This window comes from Scyliorhinus canicula, chromosome 4 (assembly GCF_902713615.1).
Source record: "Scyliorhinus canicula chromosome 4, sScyCan1.1, whole genome shotgun sequence".
Taxonomy (NCBI): domain Eukaryota; kingdom Metazoa; phylum Chordata; class Chondrichthyes; order Carcharhiniformes; family Scyliorhinidae; genus Scyliorhinus; species Scyliorhinus canicula.
Genome location: NC_052149.1, coordinates 88,007,380 through 88,026,486, shown reverse-complemented (window position 1 = coordinate 88,026,486; position 19,107 = coordinate 88,007,380). Strand labels below are relative to the sequence as shown.

The window sequence follows — 19,107 nt, the reverse complement described above, 5'->3', positions numbered from 1 at the left end:
ATTGCACACAGAAGTGTCCTCCAGATTTTAAAACAGCTAGCATTTATATAGTGACTTTCACAACCACAGATGCTCCAAAGTGCTTTATAGACAATTTAATAGAGTCACTGCTGTAATGTAGGAAATACAGCAGCCAATCTTCACACAGCAAGGCTCCATAAATAGTAATGTGATAATGACAATGAAACTTGTTTTTGTGATATTGACTGAGGGATAAATATTTGCCCAGGACATCTTCAAAATAGCGCCATGGGATCTATTAAATCGATCTGAGAGGGCAGATGTGGCTTAGCATTTTATCTGAAAGACAGTACATGTGATAGAGCAGCAATTTTTCAGTACTACACTGCAGTGTCAGTGATTTTTATGCTCGGGTCCTGGGATGAGATTGCATAGAATCCCTACAGTGCAGAGGGAGGCCATTCAGCCCATCAGGTCTGCAATGACCCTCTGAACAAGCACCCTACCTAGACCCATTCCCCCACCCTTTATCCATAACCCCACCTAACCATTGGACACTAAGGGGCAATTTTGCATGGTCAATACACCTAACTTGCACATTGTTGGATTGTGGGCGGGAACCAGAGCATCCCGAGGAAACTGACGCAGACACAGGGAGAATGTGCAAACTCCACATTGACAGTCACTCAAGGCCGCAATTGCACCTGGTGTCTGACGCTTTGAGGCAGCAGTGCTAACCACCATGCCACCTTGTTGCCCACCACTTTGAACGTATAACTTTCTGATTCAAAGGTGAGAGGGCTACCAACTGAGGCAGAGCGAATACCCAAGACAGTTTACAACATGCTAAAGGTTCAGTCCCTCAACATCATCACGTTTCCTGAATTATTATACATGAGAAGCATTCCTGAAGATAACAATTTCAGCACAGATCGGGACTGAAACCTGGAGTCTCCTGGTTTGTATTATTAATGTGGGCTATGCTCTTTTTTTTCCACATTCAAAGGCCGATGTTATTCAGATTCTGATGTCGCGAGTGATTCTGTTATATCTCTGCAACGTTTTGTTTGAGTTTCCACTTGCAAAATTTCCTCTTCGAATACCCCGCTGCCCGTGAAACAAAGAAGCGTCTCTTTCCCAGGCGCCAGCACATACTGCGCATGCTCCAACTACTCCCATGGGCTATGCTCTTAACCACTGACTCATCTGCAAAGTCCTGCCATTGCATCATAATGGTAAAATCACTCCATATTGATTTCCTTTCTTTGTAATGCACTTAATTACACCTGCACTGCAGAGTTAACCTTGGTTCACTTCTACTCACTTGAGAGCACACTTGTTTCTGAATCATAGTTTGAGGTTCAATTCCCACTCTAGGGCTTGAGCACAAAATTCAAGACTGACACTCCAGTGCAGTACTGAGGAAATCCTGTACTGTTGAAGGTGTTGTCTTTTGGATGTTAAATCGCAGCCCCAACTGCCAGCTCGATCTGTATGTAAAAGATCCGAGTCAAAAGCTGTGGACTGAAGCCCTGCCCCGGAACTTGAGCACATAGTTTAGGCTGACACTTCAGAGGAGAACCGAGGTGCTGTCTTTTGGATGAGATATTAAACTAACTGGCTCCATAATAGCAGCAGTAACAACACTTTAAAATAATTGAGGGCGGCTTTTTAAAAAAAGCCTGATACCCCGAATAATGCTATGCCCCAGCTTGGCTTGACCCGGGTGTTCAACCCCTTTGGACATAGTCGTCGCAAAGCCCCTCCAGAACCCCTCCAGCATCAGGCACGTCCAGAACATATGAGCGTGATTTGCTGGGCTCCCTGAGCACCTCACACATCTGTCCTCCACCCCTGCGCTCTGTGAACAAATTTCAACTGTATCAGGCTGAGCCTGGCACAAGAGGAGGAAGAATTAACCCTACTTAAGGCATCAGCCCACAGACCCACATCGATCTCCTCCCCAAGCTCCTCCTCCCACTTGCCCTTCAGCTCCTCCACTGAGGCCTCTTCCTCCTCTTGCAGCTCCTGGTAAATCGCCGAGACCTTGCCCTCTCCAACCCACACCCCCGAGATCACCCTGTCTTGAATACTGCGTGCTGGAAGCAGGGGGAATTCCCTCACCTGTCGTCTCACAAACGCCCTCACCTGCATATACCTGAAAGCGTTTCCCGGGGTAGCCCAAATTTTACCTCCAGCGCCCCTAGGCTCGCAAACGCCCCGTCAATAAACAGGTCCCCCATTCTTTTGATTCCTGCTCGATGCCAACTCAGAAACCCCCCATCCATCCTTCCCGGAACAAACAAATAGTTCTCTCGAATCGGGGACCAAATCAAGGCTCCCACCTCACCCCTGTGTCGCCTCCACTGCCCCCAGATCCTCAGAGTCACCGCCACCACCGGACTCGTGGTGTACCTTGTCGGCGGTCCAAAGCCTAAAGCTGACCGCAATTTCAATAAGATTTCGCCGGGGCCATGACATAGACCTTCCTCCTCTCCATCAGCTCCGGCTTATCTGATGTCCCGAATGTAGCTACCACAGGGTCCGGCCCGACCTCCCCACAATCTTTCTTAGTGTCGCAAACATTCCCACCCAGTATTTCCCCAACTTCTCACAGCCCCAGAACATATGTATGTGGTTTGCTGGCCCCCGTCACACTTATCGCACTCGTCTGTCACTCACTGGAAGATACCACTCATTCTCGCCTGAGGCATATGCACCGTGTACCACCTTGAATTGTACAGGCTCATCCTTGCACATGAGGCGGTCGCTTTTACCCTGCGTAATGCCTCACGCCACACTCCCCAATTTATCTCTCCCCCCCCACTTCTCCTTATTCTTCATCAACTTCTCACCCCCCTGTTCTCCCAGCTATCCATATATGTCTCCGTTCCTGCCCTCCCATTCCACATCCGGGAGCAGCAACCGCTCCAGGAGGGCATACTTCGGCAGCTTGAGGGACTCTTTCCAAGCCTTTCGTGCAAAGTCCCTTACCTGTAAATATCTAAACTTGTTTCCTCTCGGCAGCTCTACACTCTCCTTCTGGTCCTGTACACCACTGGGCTCTCCATGTATCTCCTTGGTGCCAGTGGCAATGCTGCCGTCACCATAGCCCTCAGGCTGGACCCCTACAAGATTCTTCCTCCACAACATTTGTTACCTTAGTTTTGCACTGATAACCTTTTTAAAAACTTGTTATTGAAAAAGAATTACCCAGAGTTACTTGGAATACCTATAAACTTACCAGACAGATCCAGCACTTCCAGATTCCCCAAACCTTTCTTTTTCACTCGGATGGGTGCAGTCATTTTCCGCAGACCAGAATCTGAAAGCCCGTTATCCCCAAGGTATAAGCAGATGAGACTGCAAGAAGAAAAGGCAACATCGAAGGTCACTGTGGTGTGTGAGTGTGTGGGGAAACGGGACTTTGTCATAACCATTTTATTATCATCCAACACTAAAGTGACCCCATCAGAGATCATTGTTTTTATAATTATTCGTAAGGGATGTGGGTATCACTGGCTGGACCACCATTTATCGCCCATCCCTAATTACCCATGAGAAGGTGGTGTTGAGCCGCCATTAGGTAGTTTTGAAGGGATTGATATTTGCATTGGTAAACATTAGAAATACAGTACAATTTTAAGTTTGTTTAATTTAATATTTCTGTGCCTGGAAGGGTAAAACCTATAGTTATATTCCTGCTGGACAAAGGTGTTTGTATTTGTGGGGTTGGTTGGTTAAGTTCCAAACGTGTTTCTGTTGTGCTTAGAGAGGGCTACAATCATTGATCCGGAATTGGACCGGTCAAAATCCAGGACAGGGAGGATACTAGTCACGGCAAAGGAGGAGGGGGGGGGGGGGGGGGGGGGGGGGGGGGGATAGGTTAGTTGAGGAGATACTCCAGGTGGGCAGGAGATACTTGGAGGCCCTGGACTGGGGCTACTGAGGGAGCGGCGGAGGTTACCAGTGGAGGTGGGCTGTTGACTACAGGGAAAGCGGTGGAATAGCTGAGGAAGGCAAGGGGGGGGGGGGGATTTATGAGTATGGGGAAAAGGCGAGCAGAATGTTAGCGCACCAGCTCAGAAAAAGGAGGCGGCCAGGGAGATAGGGATTGTAAAGAGTAGAGGTGGGAATACAGTCCTGGACCCAGTGGGGGTGAATGAGATGTTTAAGGACTTTTTAAGCAAATTATATGAGTCGGAACCCCCCGGCGGGGGTAGAGGGGATGAGGCAGTTTTTGGGTCAGTTTTTTTCTTCTTCTTAAATTTAGCGTACCCAATTCAGTTTTTCCAAGGGGCAATTTAGTGTGGCCAATCCACCTACCCTGCACATCTTTGGGTTATGGGGGGGGGGGGGTTCCAGAGGGTGGATGAGGATCTGGTGGAAGGGCTGGGAGCCCCAATTGAAATCGAGGAAATAATTGAGCGGCTGGAGGGCTTGCAGTCGGGCAAGGCCCCGGGGCTGGACGGCTACCCAGTGAAATTCTATAAGAAGTTTTCAGAAATATTGAGCCCACTGCTGGTGAGGACATTTAATGAAGCAAGAGAGAAGGGAGTCCTTCCCCCAACAATGTGGCAAGCCTCGATTTTATTGATCCTGAAACGGGAGAAGGATCCAGAGCAATGCGGGTCATACAGGCCGATTTCTCTACTGAATGTGGATGCCAAACTGCTGGCTAAGATACTGGCCACAAGGATAGAGGATTGTGTCCCGGGGGTGATAGGGGAAGACCAGATGGGATTTGTAAAGGGCAGGCACCTCAAGGCCAATGTTCAAAGGCTTTTAAATGTTATTATGATGCCCTCAGAAAGATGGGAGATGGAGATGGTAGTAGCGATGGATGCACAGAAGGCTTTTGATCGGGTGGAGTGGGTTACTTGTGAGAGGTGCTGGGAAGGTTTGGGTTTGGTGAGGGCTTCATCGATTGGGTACAGTTGCTCTAATCAGGCACCAGTAGCGAGTGTGCGTACGAACCGGCTGAGGTCGGGGTATTTGAAACTACATCGAGGGACGAGCCATGGGTGCCCCCTCTCCCCGTTACTGTTTGCTCTGACCATAGAGCCATTGGCCATGGCGTTAAGAGCCTCTAGGAAGTGGAAAGGGCTGGTTCGAGGTGGAGCACTGGGTCTCACTTTATGCAGATGACCTGCTCTTGTATAATTCAGTCCCGTTGGAGGGGATAGGGGAAGTTATGCAGATCCTCAGGGAATTTGGTAATTTTTCAGGATATAAATTGAACATGGGGAAAAGCGAGATGTTCGCGATCCAGGCAAGAGGACAGGAGAAGAGACTGGGAGATCTGCCGGTTAGAATGGTAGGGAAGAGCTTTCGATATCTGGGAATCCAGGTGGCCCGGGAATGGGAGGCACTGCACAAGTTAAACCTGTCCCAGTTGGTAGAACAAATGGAAGGGTGGAAGGGGGCTTTAAGAGATGGGACATGCTCCCGCTATCACTGGTGGGGAGGGTACAGACTGTGAAAATGACTGTCCTCCCCAGATTTCTGTTTGTCTTTCAGTGCCCCCCCATCTTCATCCCAAGGGCATTTTTCAAGCGGGTGAATGAGGTTATTTCAGGCTTTGTGTGGGCGGGTAAAACCCCACGAGTGAAGATAATAACCATTGGTTTGTGGGTTCCAGAGATGGCAAAGGGCAGGAATTAGGAGGATAGGAGATCTATTTATAGACGGGAGCTTCCCCAGCTTGAAAGCTGTGGGGGATAAATTTGAAGTGCCAGCAGGGAATGGGTTTAGGTATCTGCAGGTGCAAGACTTCTTGAGAGGGCAGGTTCCGGGCTTCCTGCTGCTGCCGCCACGGGGGATACAGGACAGAGCGGTCTCCAGTACCTGGGTGGGAGAGGGGAAGGTATCAGATATTTACCAGGAACTTTTGGATGCGGAGGAGCTTAAGGGCAAGTGGGAGGACGAGCAAGGAGGAGAGATAGAGGCGGGTCTATGGGTGGATGCACTAAGCAGGGTTAATACATCCTCATCATGTGCCAGGCTTAGCCTGATACAATTCAAGGTAGTCCACCAGGCACACATGACGGTGGCCTGGATGAGCAAGCTTTTCGGGTTGAGGACAAGTGTGCGAGGTGCACAGGAAGCCCGGCAAATCATGTTCACATGTTTGGGGCATGCCGAAGGTTAGAGGGTTTGGGCAGGGTTTCGCTAAGGCAAAGTACTCAAAACACGGGTGGTGCCGAGTTCGGAGGTGGCGATCTTTGGAGTGTCAGAAGAACTGGGAGTGCAAGGGGCGAAAGAGGCCGACGTCTTGGCCTTTGCCTCCCTGGTAGCCTGGCGACGGATCTTATTAATGTGCAGGGACTCGAAGCCTCCGAGTGTAGAGACTTGGGTTACTGACATGGCTAGGTTTCTCAATCTCGAGAAAATAAAGTTCGCCTGAAGAGGGTGCTGGGATCAAGGATGTCTCGGAGCGGGTACAGGCCATTCTGGATGGGGAGGGTGAACAGCCGGTGGTCATGGTACACGTTGGTGTCAACAACATAGGTTAAAAAAAGGGATGAGGCCCTAAAAGAAGAATATAGGGAGTTAGGAAGAAAGTTGAGAAGTCGGAGCTCAAAGCTAGGGATCTCAGGATTACTACTAGTGCCACGTGCTAGTTAAAGTGGAAATAGCAGGATATATTGGATGAATACGTGGCTGAAGAGATGGTGCGAGAGGGAGGGTTTCAGATTTCTGGGGCATTGGGACCAGTTCTGGGGGGGTGGGGGTAGGACCAGTACAAACCGGGTGGGCTGTACTTGGGCAGGACCAGGACTGTTGTCCGAGGGGGAATATTTGAACAAAGAACAAAGAAAAGTACAGCACAAGAACAGACTCTACAGGCCTCCAAGCCTGCGCCGACCATGCTGCCCGTCTAAACTAAAATCTTCTACACTTCCTGGGTCCGTATCCCTCTATTCCCATCCTATTCATGTATTTGTGAAAATGCCCCTTAAATGTCACTATTGTCCCTGCTTCCACCATCTCCTCCGGCAGCGAGTTCCAGGCACCCACTACCCTCTGTGTAAAAAAACTTGCCTCGTACATCTCCTCTAAACCTTGCCCCTCGCACCTTAAACCTATGCCCCCGAGTAATTGACCCCTGTACCCTGGGGAAAAGCCTCTGACTATCCACTCTGTCTATGCCCCTCATAATTTTGTAGACTTCTATCAGGTCGCCCCTCAACCTCCGTCGTTCCAGTGAGAACAAACCGGGTTTATTCCACCGCTCCTCATAGCCAATGCCCTCCATACCAGGCAACATCCTGGTAAATCTCTTCTGCACCCTCTCTAAAGCCTCCACATCCTTCTGGTAGTGTGGCGACCAGAATTGAACACTGTACTGCAAGTGTGGCCTAACTAAGGTTCTATACAACTGCAACATGACTTGCCAATTCTTATACTCAATGCCCCGGCCAATGAAGGCAAGCATGCCATATGCCTTCTTGACTACCTTCTCCACCTGTGTTGCCCCTTTCAGTGACCTGTGGACCTGTACAGATAGATCTCTCTGACTTTCAATACTCTTGAGGGTTCTACCATTCACTGTATATTTCCTACCTGCATTAGACCTTCCAAAATGCATTACCTCACATTTGTCGGGATTAAACTCCATCTGCCATCTCTCCACCCAAGTCTCCAAATGATCTAAATCCTGCTGTATCCTCTGACAGTCCTCATCGCTGTCCGCAATTCCACCAACCTTTGTGTCGTCTGCAAACTTACTAATCAGACCGTTACATTTTCCTCCAAATCATCTATATATACTACGAACAGCAAAGGTCCCAGCACTGATCCCTGCGGAACACTACTAGTCACAGCCCTCCAATTAGAAAAGCACCCTTCCATTGCTACTCTCTGCCTTCTATGACCTAGCCAGTTCTGTATCCACCTTGCCAGCTCACCCCTGATCCCGTGTGACTTCATCTTTTGTACCAGTCTACCATGACGGACCTTGTCAAAGGCCTTAATGAAGTCCATATAGACAACATTCACTGCCCTACCTGAATCAATCATCTTTGTGACCTCTTCGAAAAACTCTATCAAGTTAGTGAAACACGACCTCCCCTTCACAAAACCATGCTGCCTCTCACTAATATGTCCATTTGCTTCCAAATGAGAGTAGATCCTGTCTCGAAGAATTCTCTCCAGCAATTTCCCTACCACTGACATGAGGCTTACCGGCCTATAGTTCCCTGGATTATCCTTGCTACCCTTCTTAAACAAAGGAACAACATTGGCTATTCTCCAGTCCTCTGGGACATCACCTGAAGACAGTGAAGATCCAAAGATTTCTGCCAAGGCCTCAGCAATTTCATCTATAGCCTCCTTCAGTATTCTGGGGTAGATCCCATCCGGCCCTGGGGACTTATCTACCTTAATATTTTTCAAGACGCCCAACACCTCGTCTTTTTAGATCTCAATGTGACCCAGGCTATCTACACATCCTTCTCCAGACTCCAGATTTGCTAAAGTGGTTGGGGAGGATTTAAACTAAAATGACAGTGGGATGTGAGCCTATGCAAGGAGTTAGAGGAGGAGGAAACAAGGACAAAAACAAAAGACAGAATGGGGAATAAGAAAAAAGTGATAGGCAGAGAAACCGAGGGCCAGATTCAAACAGGGTCACAGTGAAAAATATTGGGAGCGAGAGAAGTAATGTTAAAAAGACAAGCTTAAAGTTTTGTGCCTTAACATGCGGAGCACTCGCAATATGGTGGATGAACTATTTCAAAAATAAATTTAGAATACTCAATTCTTTTTTTTCCCCCCAATTAAGGGGCAATTTAGCATGGCTAATCGACCTACCTTGCACATCATTGGGTTGTGGGAAGAGAGACCCACACAGATACGGGGAGAATGTGCAAACTCCACACAGATAGTGACCCGAGGCCAGGATCAAACCAGGGTCCTCGGCGCCTTAAGGCGGTAGTGCTAACCACTGCGCCACCGAACTAAGGGATATTCAGTATTTAGGAAGGATAGACAAAAAAAAAGCGGTGGAGTGGCAATGCTAGTTAAAGAGGAAATTAGTGCAATAATGAGGCAGGATATTAGCTCTGATAATGTGGAATCTGTGTGGGTAGAGTGGAGAAACACCAAGGGGCAAAAATATTAGTGGGAATAATATATAGACCCCCAAACTGCACTGGGAATAGCATTAAACAGGAAATTCGAGACGCATGCGATAAAGGAATATTTGTAATTATGGGTGATTTTAATCTACATATAGATTGTGCAAATCAAATCAAATCAAATAAGCCACAATACCGTAGAGGCGGAATTCCTGAGTGTATACGGGATGGTTTTCTGGACCAATACGTTGAGGAACCAACTATCAGCAGCGAGCCATCCTAGACTGGTAATGTGAGATGAGATCGGAATCATTGGCAATCTTGTGCGAGATCCTTGGGGATGAGTGACCATAACATGATAGAATTTTTCATCAAGATGGAGTGTGAAGAATTTGATTCTGAGACTAGGGTCCTGAATCTTAATAAAGGAAACTACGATGGTATGAGGTGCAGGTTGATTATGATAGATTAGGAAATGTTACTTAAAGGGACGACAGTAGATAGACAATGGCAAAGATTCAAGGAGCTCATGTGCGAATTGCAACAATGTTTATTTCTATCTGGCACAAAAGTAAAACAGGAGAGGCAGCCAATCCATGGCTTACAAGGGAAATTAAAGATAATACTCGATCCAAAGAAGAAGCTTACAAAATGGCCAAGAAAAACAACAGGTCTGATGATTGGGAGCAGTTTAGAATTCAGCAAAGAAGGACCAAGGGATTGATTAAGAAGGGGAAAATAGAGTACTAAAGTAAGCTTGCAGGGAACATAAAAACTGACTGTAAAAGCTTCTATAGGCATGTAAAGAGAAAAAGGTTTGGTGAAGATAAGTGAAGGTCCCTTACAGTCAGAAAGAGGGGAATGGAGAATAGGGGACAAAGAAATGGTTGAGCAATTAAATACACACTTCGATTCTGTCTTCACATTGAGGACATAAATCAGATACCAGAAATGTTGAGGAATGCAGGGTTTAGTGAGAGGGAGGAAGTAAAGATGATCAATATTAGTAGAGAGATGCTGTTGGGGAAATTGTTGGGATTCAAAGCTGATAAATCCCCAGGGCATGATAATCTACAGCCCAGAGTATTTAAAGAAGTGGTCCTAGAAACAGCGGATGCATTGATGGTCATCTTCCAGCATTCGACAGACTCTGGAACAGTCTCTGTAGATTGGAGGGTAGCTAATGTAACTCCACTATTTGAAAAAGGGAGGTAGAGAGAAAACAGTGAATTATAGACCAGTAAGCCTGATGTCACTAGTGGGGAGAATTCTAGAATCCATTATCAAAGATTTTATAGCAGAGCAATGAGAAAATAGTGACAGGATTGGACAGAGTCAGCATGGATTTACAAAGGGGAGATCATGCTTGGCAAATCTACAGGAATTCTTCGAGGGTGTAACTAGTAGAGTTGACAGAGGGGGGGGGGGGGGGGCAATGGATGTGTTGTATTTGGACTTTTAAAAGGCTTTTGATAGAGTCCCGCATAAGAGATTTGAGTGTAAAATTAAAGTGCATGAGTTTAGGGGTAGTGCATTGAGATAGATAGGGGAACGTGCAAAGAGACCGGAGCATCCCCGTACACCAGTCACTGAAGGCAAGAATGCAGGTACAGCCGACCATAAAGAAGGCAAATGGTATGTTGGCCTTCATAGCGAGAGGGTTCAAACACAGGAACAGGGCTGTCTCGCTGCAATTGTACAGGGCCTTGGCGAGGCCACACCGGGAGTATTGTGTGCAGTTTTGTTCTCCTTATCTGAGGAAACATGTTCCTGCTCTAGAGGGAGTGCAGCAAAGGTTTACCAGACTGATTGCTGGGATGGCAGGGACTGATGTAGGAGGAGAGATTGAATTGGATAGGATTGTATTCACTGGAGTTCAGAAGAATGAGGGAGGAATCTCATAGAAACCTAGAAAATTCTAACAGGACAAGACAGGGTAGATGCAGGATGTTTCGGATGGTGGGGGTGTTCAGAAGCAGGGGTCACAATCTGAAGATACGGGGTAGACCATTCAGGACAGAGATGAAGATAAATTTCTTTATTCAGAGCGGCCGGCCTGTGGAATTAGTTACCACCTCAACCGGGATTGCAACACTGGTTTCCATCCGTTCAGACTTCGTAGCAATTTTCTACTACTGTGTGGTTTGCTGGGCCATTTCAGAGGGCAGATAACAGTCAGCCATATTGCTATAGATCTGGAGTCACATGTAGGCCAGACCAGACAAGGGCATTAGTGAATCAGGCAGGCTTTTACGTCAATAGACAGTTAAACTTTACAAGGAAAGACATTTAAAGTACTACTTTATGAAGATGGACCATTGGAGCAGGGCAGTGGTGGTATTGAGAAATAATCAACAGCACTGAACAATTCTGCTAAATTACTGCTAAATTACTGGCCCTAATTATGGTCAGGAAAATAACTGAGTGCATGTTGTGAACTGCTTTTGCTCTGGAGCTGCCAAGTCATTTAAGGACTCAAGTACCAGTCAAGTATGCTGCTAATGTGTTAAGTCTGCTCAGGGCATGAGACAATGCCATGAAGATTTATTTTGCATGGAACTGGTAAACATTTCTCATAATGTTTTTGTTGTATCCACAACGCATACCGTACCTCACTAAGGTTTCAGATGTCAAGTGCGTTAGGAGCTCGTGTTCATCCCCCAGCTTACAGCTGGACAGATCCAGGCACATCAAACCTCGAAAAGACTGGATTTCTTCCAATTTTTCCGACACCATTAAACATCTGAAATTATATAAAGCACTGCTTTTTTTTTTGAAATAATTTTTATTGAAAAATTTTGAATTTATACAACAACATCGAACCATAATAAAATACCAAAAATAACAATATTAGCAATCATAAACATTCGCCCCCACCTCCATGAACAACACAGCATTTTAACAACAACGCAAATTAACACAATATTAAGTTACATAATAGAAACTACAATAAGGAACACCCTTACACACCCCCCCCTCCCCCACCGGGGTTGCTGCTGCTATTGACCAAGACACCTATCTTTGAGCCAGGAAGTCCAGAAAAGGCTGCCATCGTTTATAGAACCCTTGTATTGATCCTCTCAGGGCAAATTTGACCCTTTCCAATTTTATAAATCCCGCCATGTCACTGATCCAGGTCTCCACACTTGGGGGCCTCGCATCCTTCCTTCGTCAGGCTACTAGGGACGCAAAGGCCAGGATACCGGCCGCTTTCGCCTCCTGCATTCCCGGCTCTATCGCAACTCCAAAAATCGTGAGTCCCCACCCTGGTTTGACCCTGGATCCAACCACCCTCGACACCGTCCCCGCCACCCCCTTCCAGAATTCTTCCAGTGCTGGGCATGCTGTAGCCACCTAAGATGGACACTGGGCTAACAAGATGGAGAACTGCTAAGACTGCAGGGAAAAAGCAGTTTAGCCAAGACAAGCAGTCTGCAAAGACTGATTAGCATTTTGCAAGCAGCAAAACTAGTTTCTGGCCAGGTGGAAGATCTCAAACCAAAGGTGTTAATAGCAAAACGCTTTGCATATTAATGAGGCAATCCAGATCTGGGCACACACAATGGCAACATTTGGGTTTTGAATAGATACTTTAAGTGGATGTCCAGACAGAGCGGCACCAGAAGTATCCACCATAGAGACCGCCCCCTCCATCGAGGAGAGACCCTCACATTGGGGGAATTCAAAAGATATCGATTGGGATCTGATCCAATCGATACCTGAAGGTGAAAGCCCGCCCCAAAAAAGGCACGGACATTGGGGCCCTATAAAGATAGACCCCCACACATGGTCCTGTCTGTTGTTTTTGTGCTCCGGCTTTGACTTCGACCCAGAACTTCGACTTGTATCCTGACTCCAGCCGTTGAGCACCAGCCGCCGAACCGTAAGTGACAATACGACGCTCGCTACGCGAACCAGCCCCACTAGACCCCCAGCGACCAGCACACTCTCTGAAGGTTACAGACCAAGATCGAAACGAAGGCCTCGCTCCCTGACCTTGCCTGTTCCTGTTTAGTTAAGTATTCTGATCGCTTAGTTTAGTTGTAGCTTAGTCCCTTAGCGTGTGCATACGTATTTATTATATTTGTCATAATAAATACTAATCGTTTGGAACTTACTAATCGGTGTATCGTTTTATTACTTTGAACCTGACCGTGGAATATTTGTGAGGTGTTTATACGGCACCTGGCGACTCCCGAGCTGAAAATACACATATAGAGCCTAGCAGTGTTAAGCACACGGCCTTTAAACGGAGGCGTGTTAATACACTCCAATAAACGCGAATTACACTCAAGTAAAACGTGCAACAATGCCCAGAACATATGGGCGTGGTTCGCTGGACTCCCCGAACATCTGGTGCACCTGTCCTCACCCCCAAAGAACCTACTCAGCCTAGTCCCGGACATGTGGGCCCGGTGCAGCACCTTAAATTGGACGAGACTAAGCCTCGCACATGAGGAGGAAGAGTTGACTCTCTCCAAGGCATCCGCCCAAGTTCCGTCCTCTATCTGCTCCCAGAGTTCCTCCTCCCATTTAGCCTTCAGCTCCTCCACTGACGACTCCTCCACCTCCTGCATTACCTTATAGATGTCAGACACCTTCCCCTCTCCGACCCACACCCCCGAAAGCACTCTGTCCATCGTCCCCCGCGAGGGCAGCAAAGGGAATCCCTCTACCTGTCGCCTAGCAAACGCCTTTACCTGCAAGTATCTGAACATGTTCCCTGGGGAAGCCCAAATTTATCTTTCAGTTCCCCCAGGCCCGCAAACCTCCCGCTAATAAACAGGTCCCTCAATTTACTGATGCCCACACTTTGCCACCCCCTAAATCCCCCATCCCAGTTCCCTGGGATGAACCGATGATTGCCACCCAATGGAGCCTCCATCGAGCCCCCTGTTTCCCCCCTATGCCGTCTCCACTGTCCCCAGATTCTTAGGGTCGCCGCCACCACCGGGCTCGTGGTAAACCTCTTAGGGGAGAGCGGCAACGGCGCCGTTACCATGGCACCCAGGCTCGTACCTCTACATGACGCCATCTCCATTCTTTTCCATGCCGCCCCTCCCCCCTCCATCACCCATTTACGCACCATTGACACATTGGCCGCCCAATAGTACCCCAGAAGGTTGGGCAGCGCCAGCCCGCCTCTATCCCTCCCTCGCTCCAGGAACACCCTCTTCACTCTCGGAGTCCCATGTGCCCACACAAAGCTCAAGGTACTGCTAGTCACTCTCCTAAAGAAGGCCCTGGGGATAAAGATGGGCAGGCACTGAAAGAGGAACAATAACCTCGGAAGCACCGTCATTTTGATGGACTGCACCCTCCCCGCCAACGACAATGGCAGCATGTCCCACCTCTTGAACTCCTCCTCCATCTGATAAAGCACTGCTTTTAAATGCTGGAGTGAATCTGATTTCCATGGACACGAGATATATCCATGCCTCCACTCCCAGGCCAATTACGAAAAAGGTTTGGTAAACACCAGGCTTTCCCTACGTAGGCCACCTTGGTATTTGAACCAGGGATATAGATAGGGGAGACATAAGCAACGCAATAATAATAATCTTTATTAGTAGTGTCACGGGCAGCACGGTGGCCTAGTGGTTAGCACAACTGCCTCACGGCACTGAGGTCCCAGGTTCGATTCCGGCTCTGGGTCACTGTCCATGTAGAGTTTGCACATTCTCCCCGTGTCTGCGTGGGTTTCGCCCCCACAACCCAAAAATGTGCAGAGTAGGTGGATTGGCCACGCTAAATTGCCCCCAAATTGGAAAAAATAATTGGGTAATCTAAATTTATTTTAAAAAAATTAGTAGTGTCACAAGTAGGCTTACATTAACACTGCAATGATGTTACTGTGAAAATCCTTTAGTTGCCACACTCTGGCGCCTGTTCGGGTACACTGAGGGAGAATTTAGAATGTCCAATTTACCTAACAAGCACGTCTTTCGAGACTTGTGGGAGGAAACCGGAGCTCCCGGAGGAAACCCACGCAGACACAGGGAGAACGTGCAGACTCCGCACAGAAAGTGACCCAACTCGGGAATCGAACCCGGGTCCCTGGCGCTGTGAAGCAACAATGCTAAACACTGTGCTACCATGCCGCCCCATGTCACTGGACTCATAATCCAGAGTCACGGGGCGGCACGTGGCGCAGTGGTTAGCACTGGGACTGCGGTGCTGAGGACCTGGGTTCGAACCCCGGCCCTGGGTCACTGTCCATGTGGAGTTTGCATATTCTCCCCATGTCTGCGCGAGTTTCACCCCCACAACCCAAAGATGTGCAGGTTAGGTGGATTGGCCACGCTAAATTGCCAGTTTTAAAAACTTAATTCATGGGTGTGGGTGTTGCTGGCTAGGCCAGCATTTACTGCCTCTCCCTAATTGCCCTTGAGAAGATGGTGGTGAGCTGCCTGAATTGCTGCAGTCCATGTGGTGTAGGCACACCCACGACATTGTTATGGAGGGAGTTCCAGGATTTTGAACCAGCCACAGTGAAGGAATGCTGATACATTTCCAAGTCAGGATGGAGAGTGGCTTGGAGAGGAACGTCCAGTTGGTGGTGGCCCTATGTGTTTGCTCCTCTTGTCCTTCTAGATAGTAGCCGTTGTGGAAGATGCTGTTTAAGGAGGCTTGTTGAGCTCCTGCACTGTATCTTATAGATGGTATACACTGCTTCCACTGTATTGTAGATGGTATACACTGCTGCCACTGTGCGTTGGTGGTGGAGCTAGTGAATGTTTGAGGATGGGGTGCCAATCAAGACATTGAATGTTAAGGGGAGACGGTTACATTCTCTATTATTGCAGACAGTGACTGCCTGGCACTTTTGCGGTGCAAATGTTATTTGCCACTTGTCAGCCCAAGCCTGGATATTGGCCAGGTTTTGCTGCATTTGTATATGGACTGCTTCAGTACGAGTCGTCACAAATGGTATTGAACATTGGGCAATCATCTGCCAACATTCACACTTTTAAAAAAAAGTATCCAATTTTTTATTTCCAAGTAAGGGGCAATTTAGCATGGCCAATACACTTACCATGCCCATCTTTGGGTTGTGGGGGTGAAACCCACAGACACAGGGAGAATGTGCAAACTCCACACAGTTCAAACCCAGGTCCTCAGCGCCATAGGCAGCAGTGCTAACCACTGTGCCACCATGCCGTCAACATCCACACTTCTGACCAATTATGGAAAGAAAGGTTATTGATGAAACAGCTGAGATTGGTTAGGCCTAGGACACTACCCTGAGGAACCCCCTGGAGTGATGCCCTGGAACGGAGATTATTAAGCTCCAACAAACACAACCATCTTCCAGTGTTCCGGGTATGACTCCAACCATTGGAGCCTTTTTTTCTCTAATTGCCATTAACTCATTTTGCCACACACAGTCAAATGTTGCCTTGATGTCAAGGGCAGTCACTCTCACTTTAGTTTCAGTAATGATGACCATGAAACTATCGTCGATTATTGTAAAAATCTATCTTGGTTACAAATGTCCATTAGGGTGAAAGATTTGCTGTCCTTACCTGATCCGACCTACACGTGACTCCAGATCTACAGCAATCTGGTTGACTCTCAACTAATTTGTAAACCACCCTCCAAGATGTCTAGTAAGTCACTACATTCAAGGGCAATTGTGGATTGACAATGAATAATGGCACTGCCAGTGGCACCCACACCCCATGAAATATAAATACTTTAAATTGCCAAGTGTTCTTTGCCGCTGTTGCAGCTAATATTTTTATTGATGAGCCAAAAAGCTATTTCATCAATTATTTTTTCCCAAATTAAACCCAAACAACTGATTGTAATGGTTCTGGCACTAGCTATTTTAAAAAGAAGGCTATTAATTTTGTTAGTTCTGTGGTTGTTAGTACTGAAAACTGGAACTTGCCACCTTGAGCATCCAGTGCTCTTCGGTCAAGTCACTAGTTGAGGTACAGAGTGAAGTCTTTCTACTCGGCCTCAGTAATGTGTTTCAGCAAAAACCTTTTTGATTCCCCATCTTGGTCTCTGAGCAACAGTAAATTTGAACCAAATTAGGAGCAATTTTGTGTTATAGGCCTCTCTCCAAAAACAAATTAATTGAGATTGCCTAAGGCCAAGTTGATTTCATGCAGCGCTCTTACAGTAAAGACAGTTCATCAATTTAGTCTTAGCTAGTTTCAGACCTTGGCCAAGGATTGAAATACCAGTGTCTAACACCACAGAACACAGTTCTCAAAAGGTAACAATTTTGGTCAGAGAAGAGTGTAATGTGACTTACATCTCATTAATAACCAAACTGGAGTGATGCTACAGTGCAGAGAGATATTGCTTTTATTCCTTCACTTCACTTCTTGATCTTAGTTGTGCCATGGCAGGGTGGTGCTTAGCCTGCAAGGCATCCAAGCAGCAAGATCAGAGGGAGTAGCCACCTAGACATGTGCACACATGTCCCAACAGCAGCAACTAGCAGAGTCTTGGAGGCAGATCGTCTGTCTGCTTTCCTAGCTATGGTAGGTCCCTAGATTATGTGAAATGGGCAAGTGAAAAAGAAAAGTTTTCAAAATATTATTAAAGATCATTAAATTATTAAATACAAATCATTACATAATAATCATTGGACACTGCCAGTATCTAATGAAACAGTTGTATTGTACTGTGGAACAACAAAACAACTTGCATCCTTGCCCCAACCAATGTTAGCACCACCTGAAGGTGCAGTTTCAAACAGGAGAATATTGAGAGCACTCAAGTACCTTTTCCAAGTAGTCATTCTGTGTGTGAGAGAGACACTGAGTGACATCAGACTATTTGATGGGGTTGGAGGAAGCGCATTATACCAAGCCCAACTATTCTCAACTGGTGTGCACTTCTGTGCACCTTCCAAAAGCAATCACCAGATAGCAACTGGGCTTCATACCCATTCTCCCCCTACCCTAACGTAGGAGCACCAATGTCAACTCTAGTCCCACCAGCTAAAAAATTTGGAATTGCAGCAGAGTCAGTCAACATTTGTAAAGAGAACAGAGAAGAAATGTTTCAGATGCAGAAATTTTTCTGAATGGTGCGGAGAATTAGGGCAGGAATTTTCAATATTACCATACTGGATCAGATAAAAAAGATTGTACCTGTCTCGTAAACACAGGGACCGGAGCACAAGACTTCCGTAAGCCTCACTGAATTTAAGTAGCGCCTCTGTACTCGTGTCAGGATCAACAAATTTCTTCCTTGCTTCTACTGCAATGAAAAGTTTTTCAGCAATCTGCTCAGGGAAGCCAATTAGTGAGTCAACATGCTGTATGTTGTCAGCTATAAAGCCAAGCACTACATCAAAAAGCGACTTGGGAGAATAGCGAAGACTCCCTTCCTTAGTGTATGTGAAGACAATGTGATCAGTCCTGCAAGTGCTTGGCTTGTCTCCATCTTCTATACACAGTTTAACAGTGAAGCCCTTTTGAAACAGTCGCAGTGACTTGGATTTTCCAGTGCTTCTCAAGTTTGAAGTACCATTCAACAGGTGCAGTTGTCCCTTTTCACGTACATAGATAGGCCCAAATTCAAATGCAGGACTTGTACTAGTGTGTGAAGACATTGGAAAAAATCTGAAAAAAATAAACATTTTTTGTTTAAATTCTGATATATCTAAACTTTTAGAACTTCAAGCAACAAAATCCAAAAATCTGATTCTTATAATTCAGGGCACATTTCTGAAAATTATATTTCTCTAGTGAATGGTTTAAACTCACATCCACTGCTTTATCTATTCTTGGTGACAAGACAATGGCAACAGTTCATTTTTTGTAGGATCTATTGCTGGTTTCAAAACTGATCCCAATGCTGCATGAACATGGACACTTCCCACCCACACTTTTATCTATCTACACAGTCAGTTGTCACATTTTGCTCTGTCAGTTTTGCTTTACACATGCACAATCATGAGAATTCTAGTCACAAGTTCTTTTTCACTTTCTTCTTGGCTCCTCATATTTCTTTAAAAGACCTGCCAATATTGAACTTCATAGACTAGAACCCACAATTAGAAAAGGTGCATATGGAACCTTGGACAAAGAAAAATAGGTTT

The 19,107-nt window shown here is 46.7% G+C and overlaps 1 protein-coding gene across 3 annotated transcripts in view; it reads right to left on the bottom strand.

Annotated features, from left to right (window-relative positions):
* lrrc42 (leucine rich repeat containing 42) overlaps positions 1-19,107 on the bottom strand; it is a 31,282-nt gene that overhangs the window by 10,197 nt on the left and 1,978 nt on the right. For all 3 annotated transcript variants that reach the window (XM_038794704.1, XM_038794705.1, XM_038794703.1), the window contains exons 2-4: positions 18,155-18,628; positions 11,653-11,784; positions 3,206-3,324 (exon numbers count right to left, since the gene is read on the bottom strand). In XM_038794704.1, coding sequence (XP_038650632.1) covers positions 3,206-3,324; positions 11,653-11,784; positions 18,155-18,618 — 715 coding nt within the window. In that variant the 5' untranslated portion in view covers positions 18,619-18,628. The remainder of the gene's footprint in view (positions 1-3,205; positions 3,325-11,652; positions 11,785-18,154; positions 18,629-19,107) is intronic.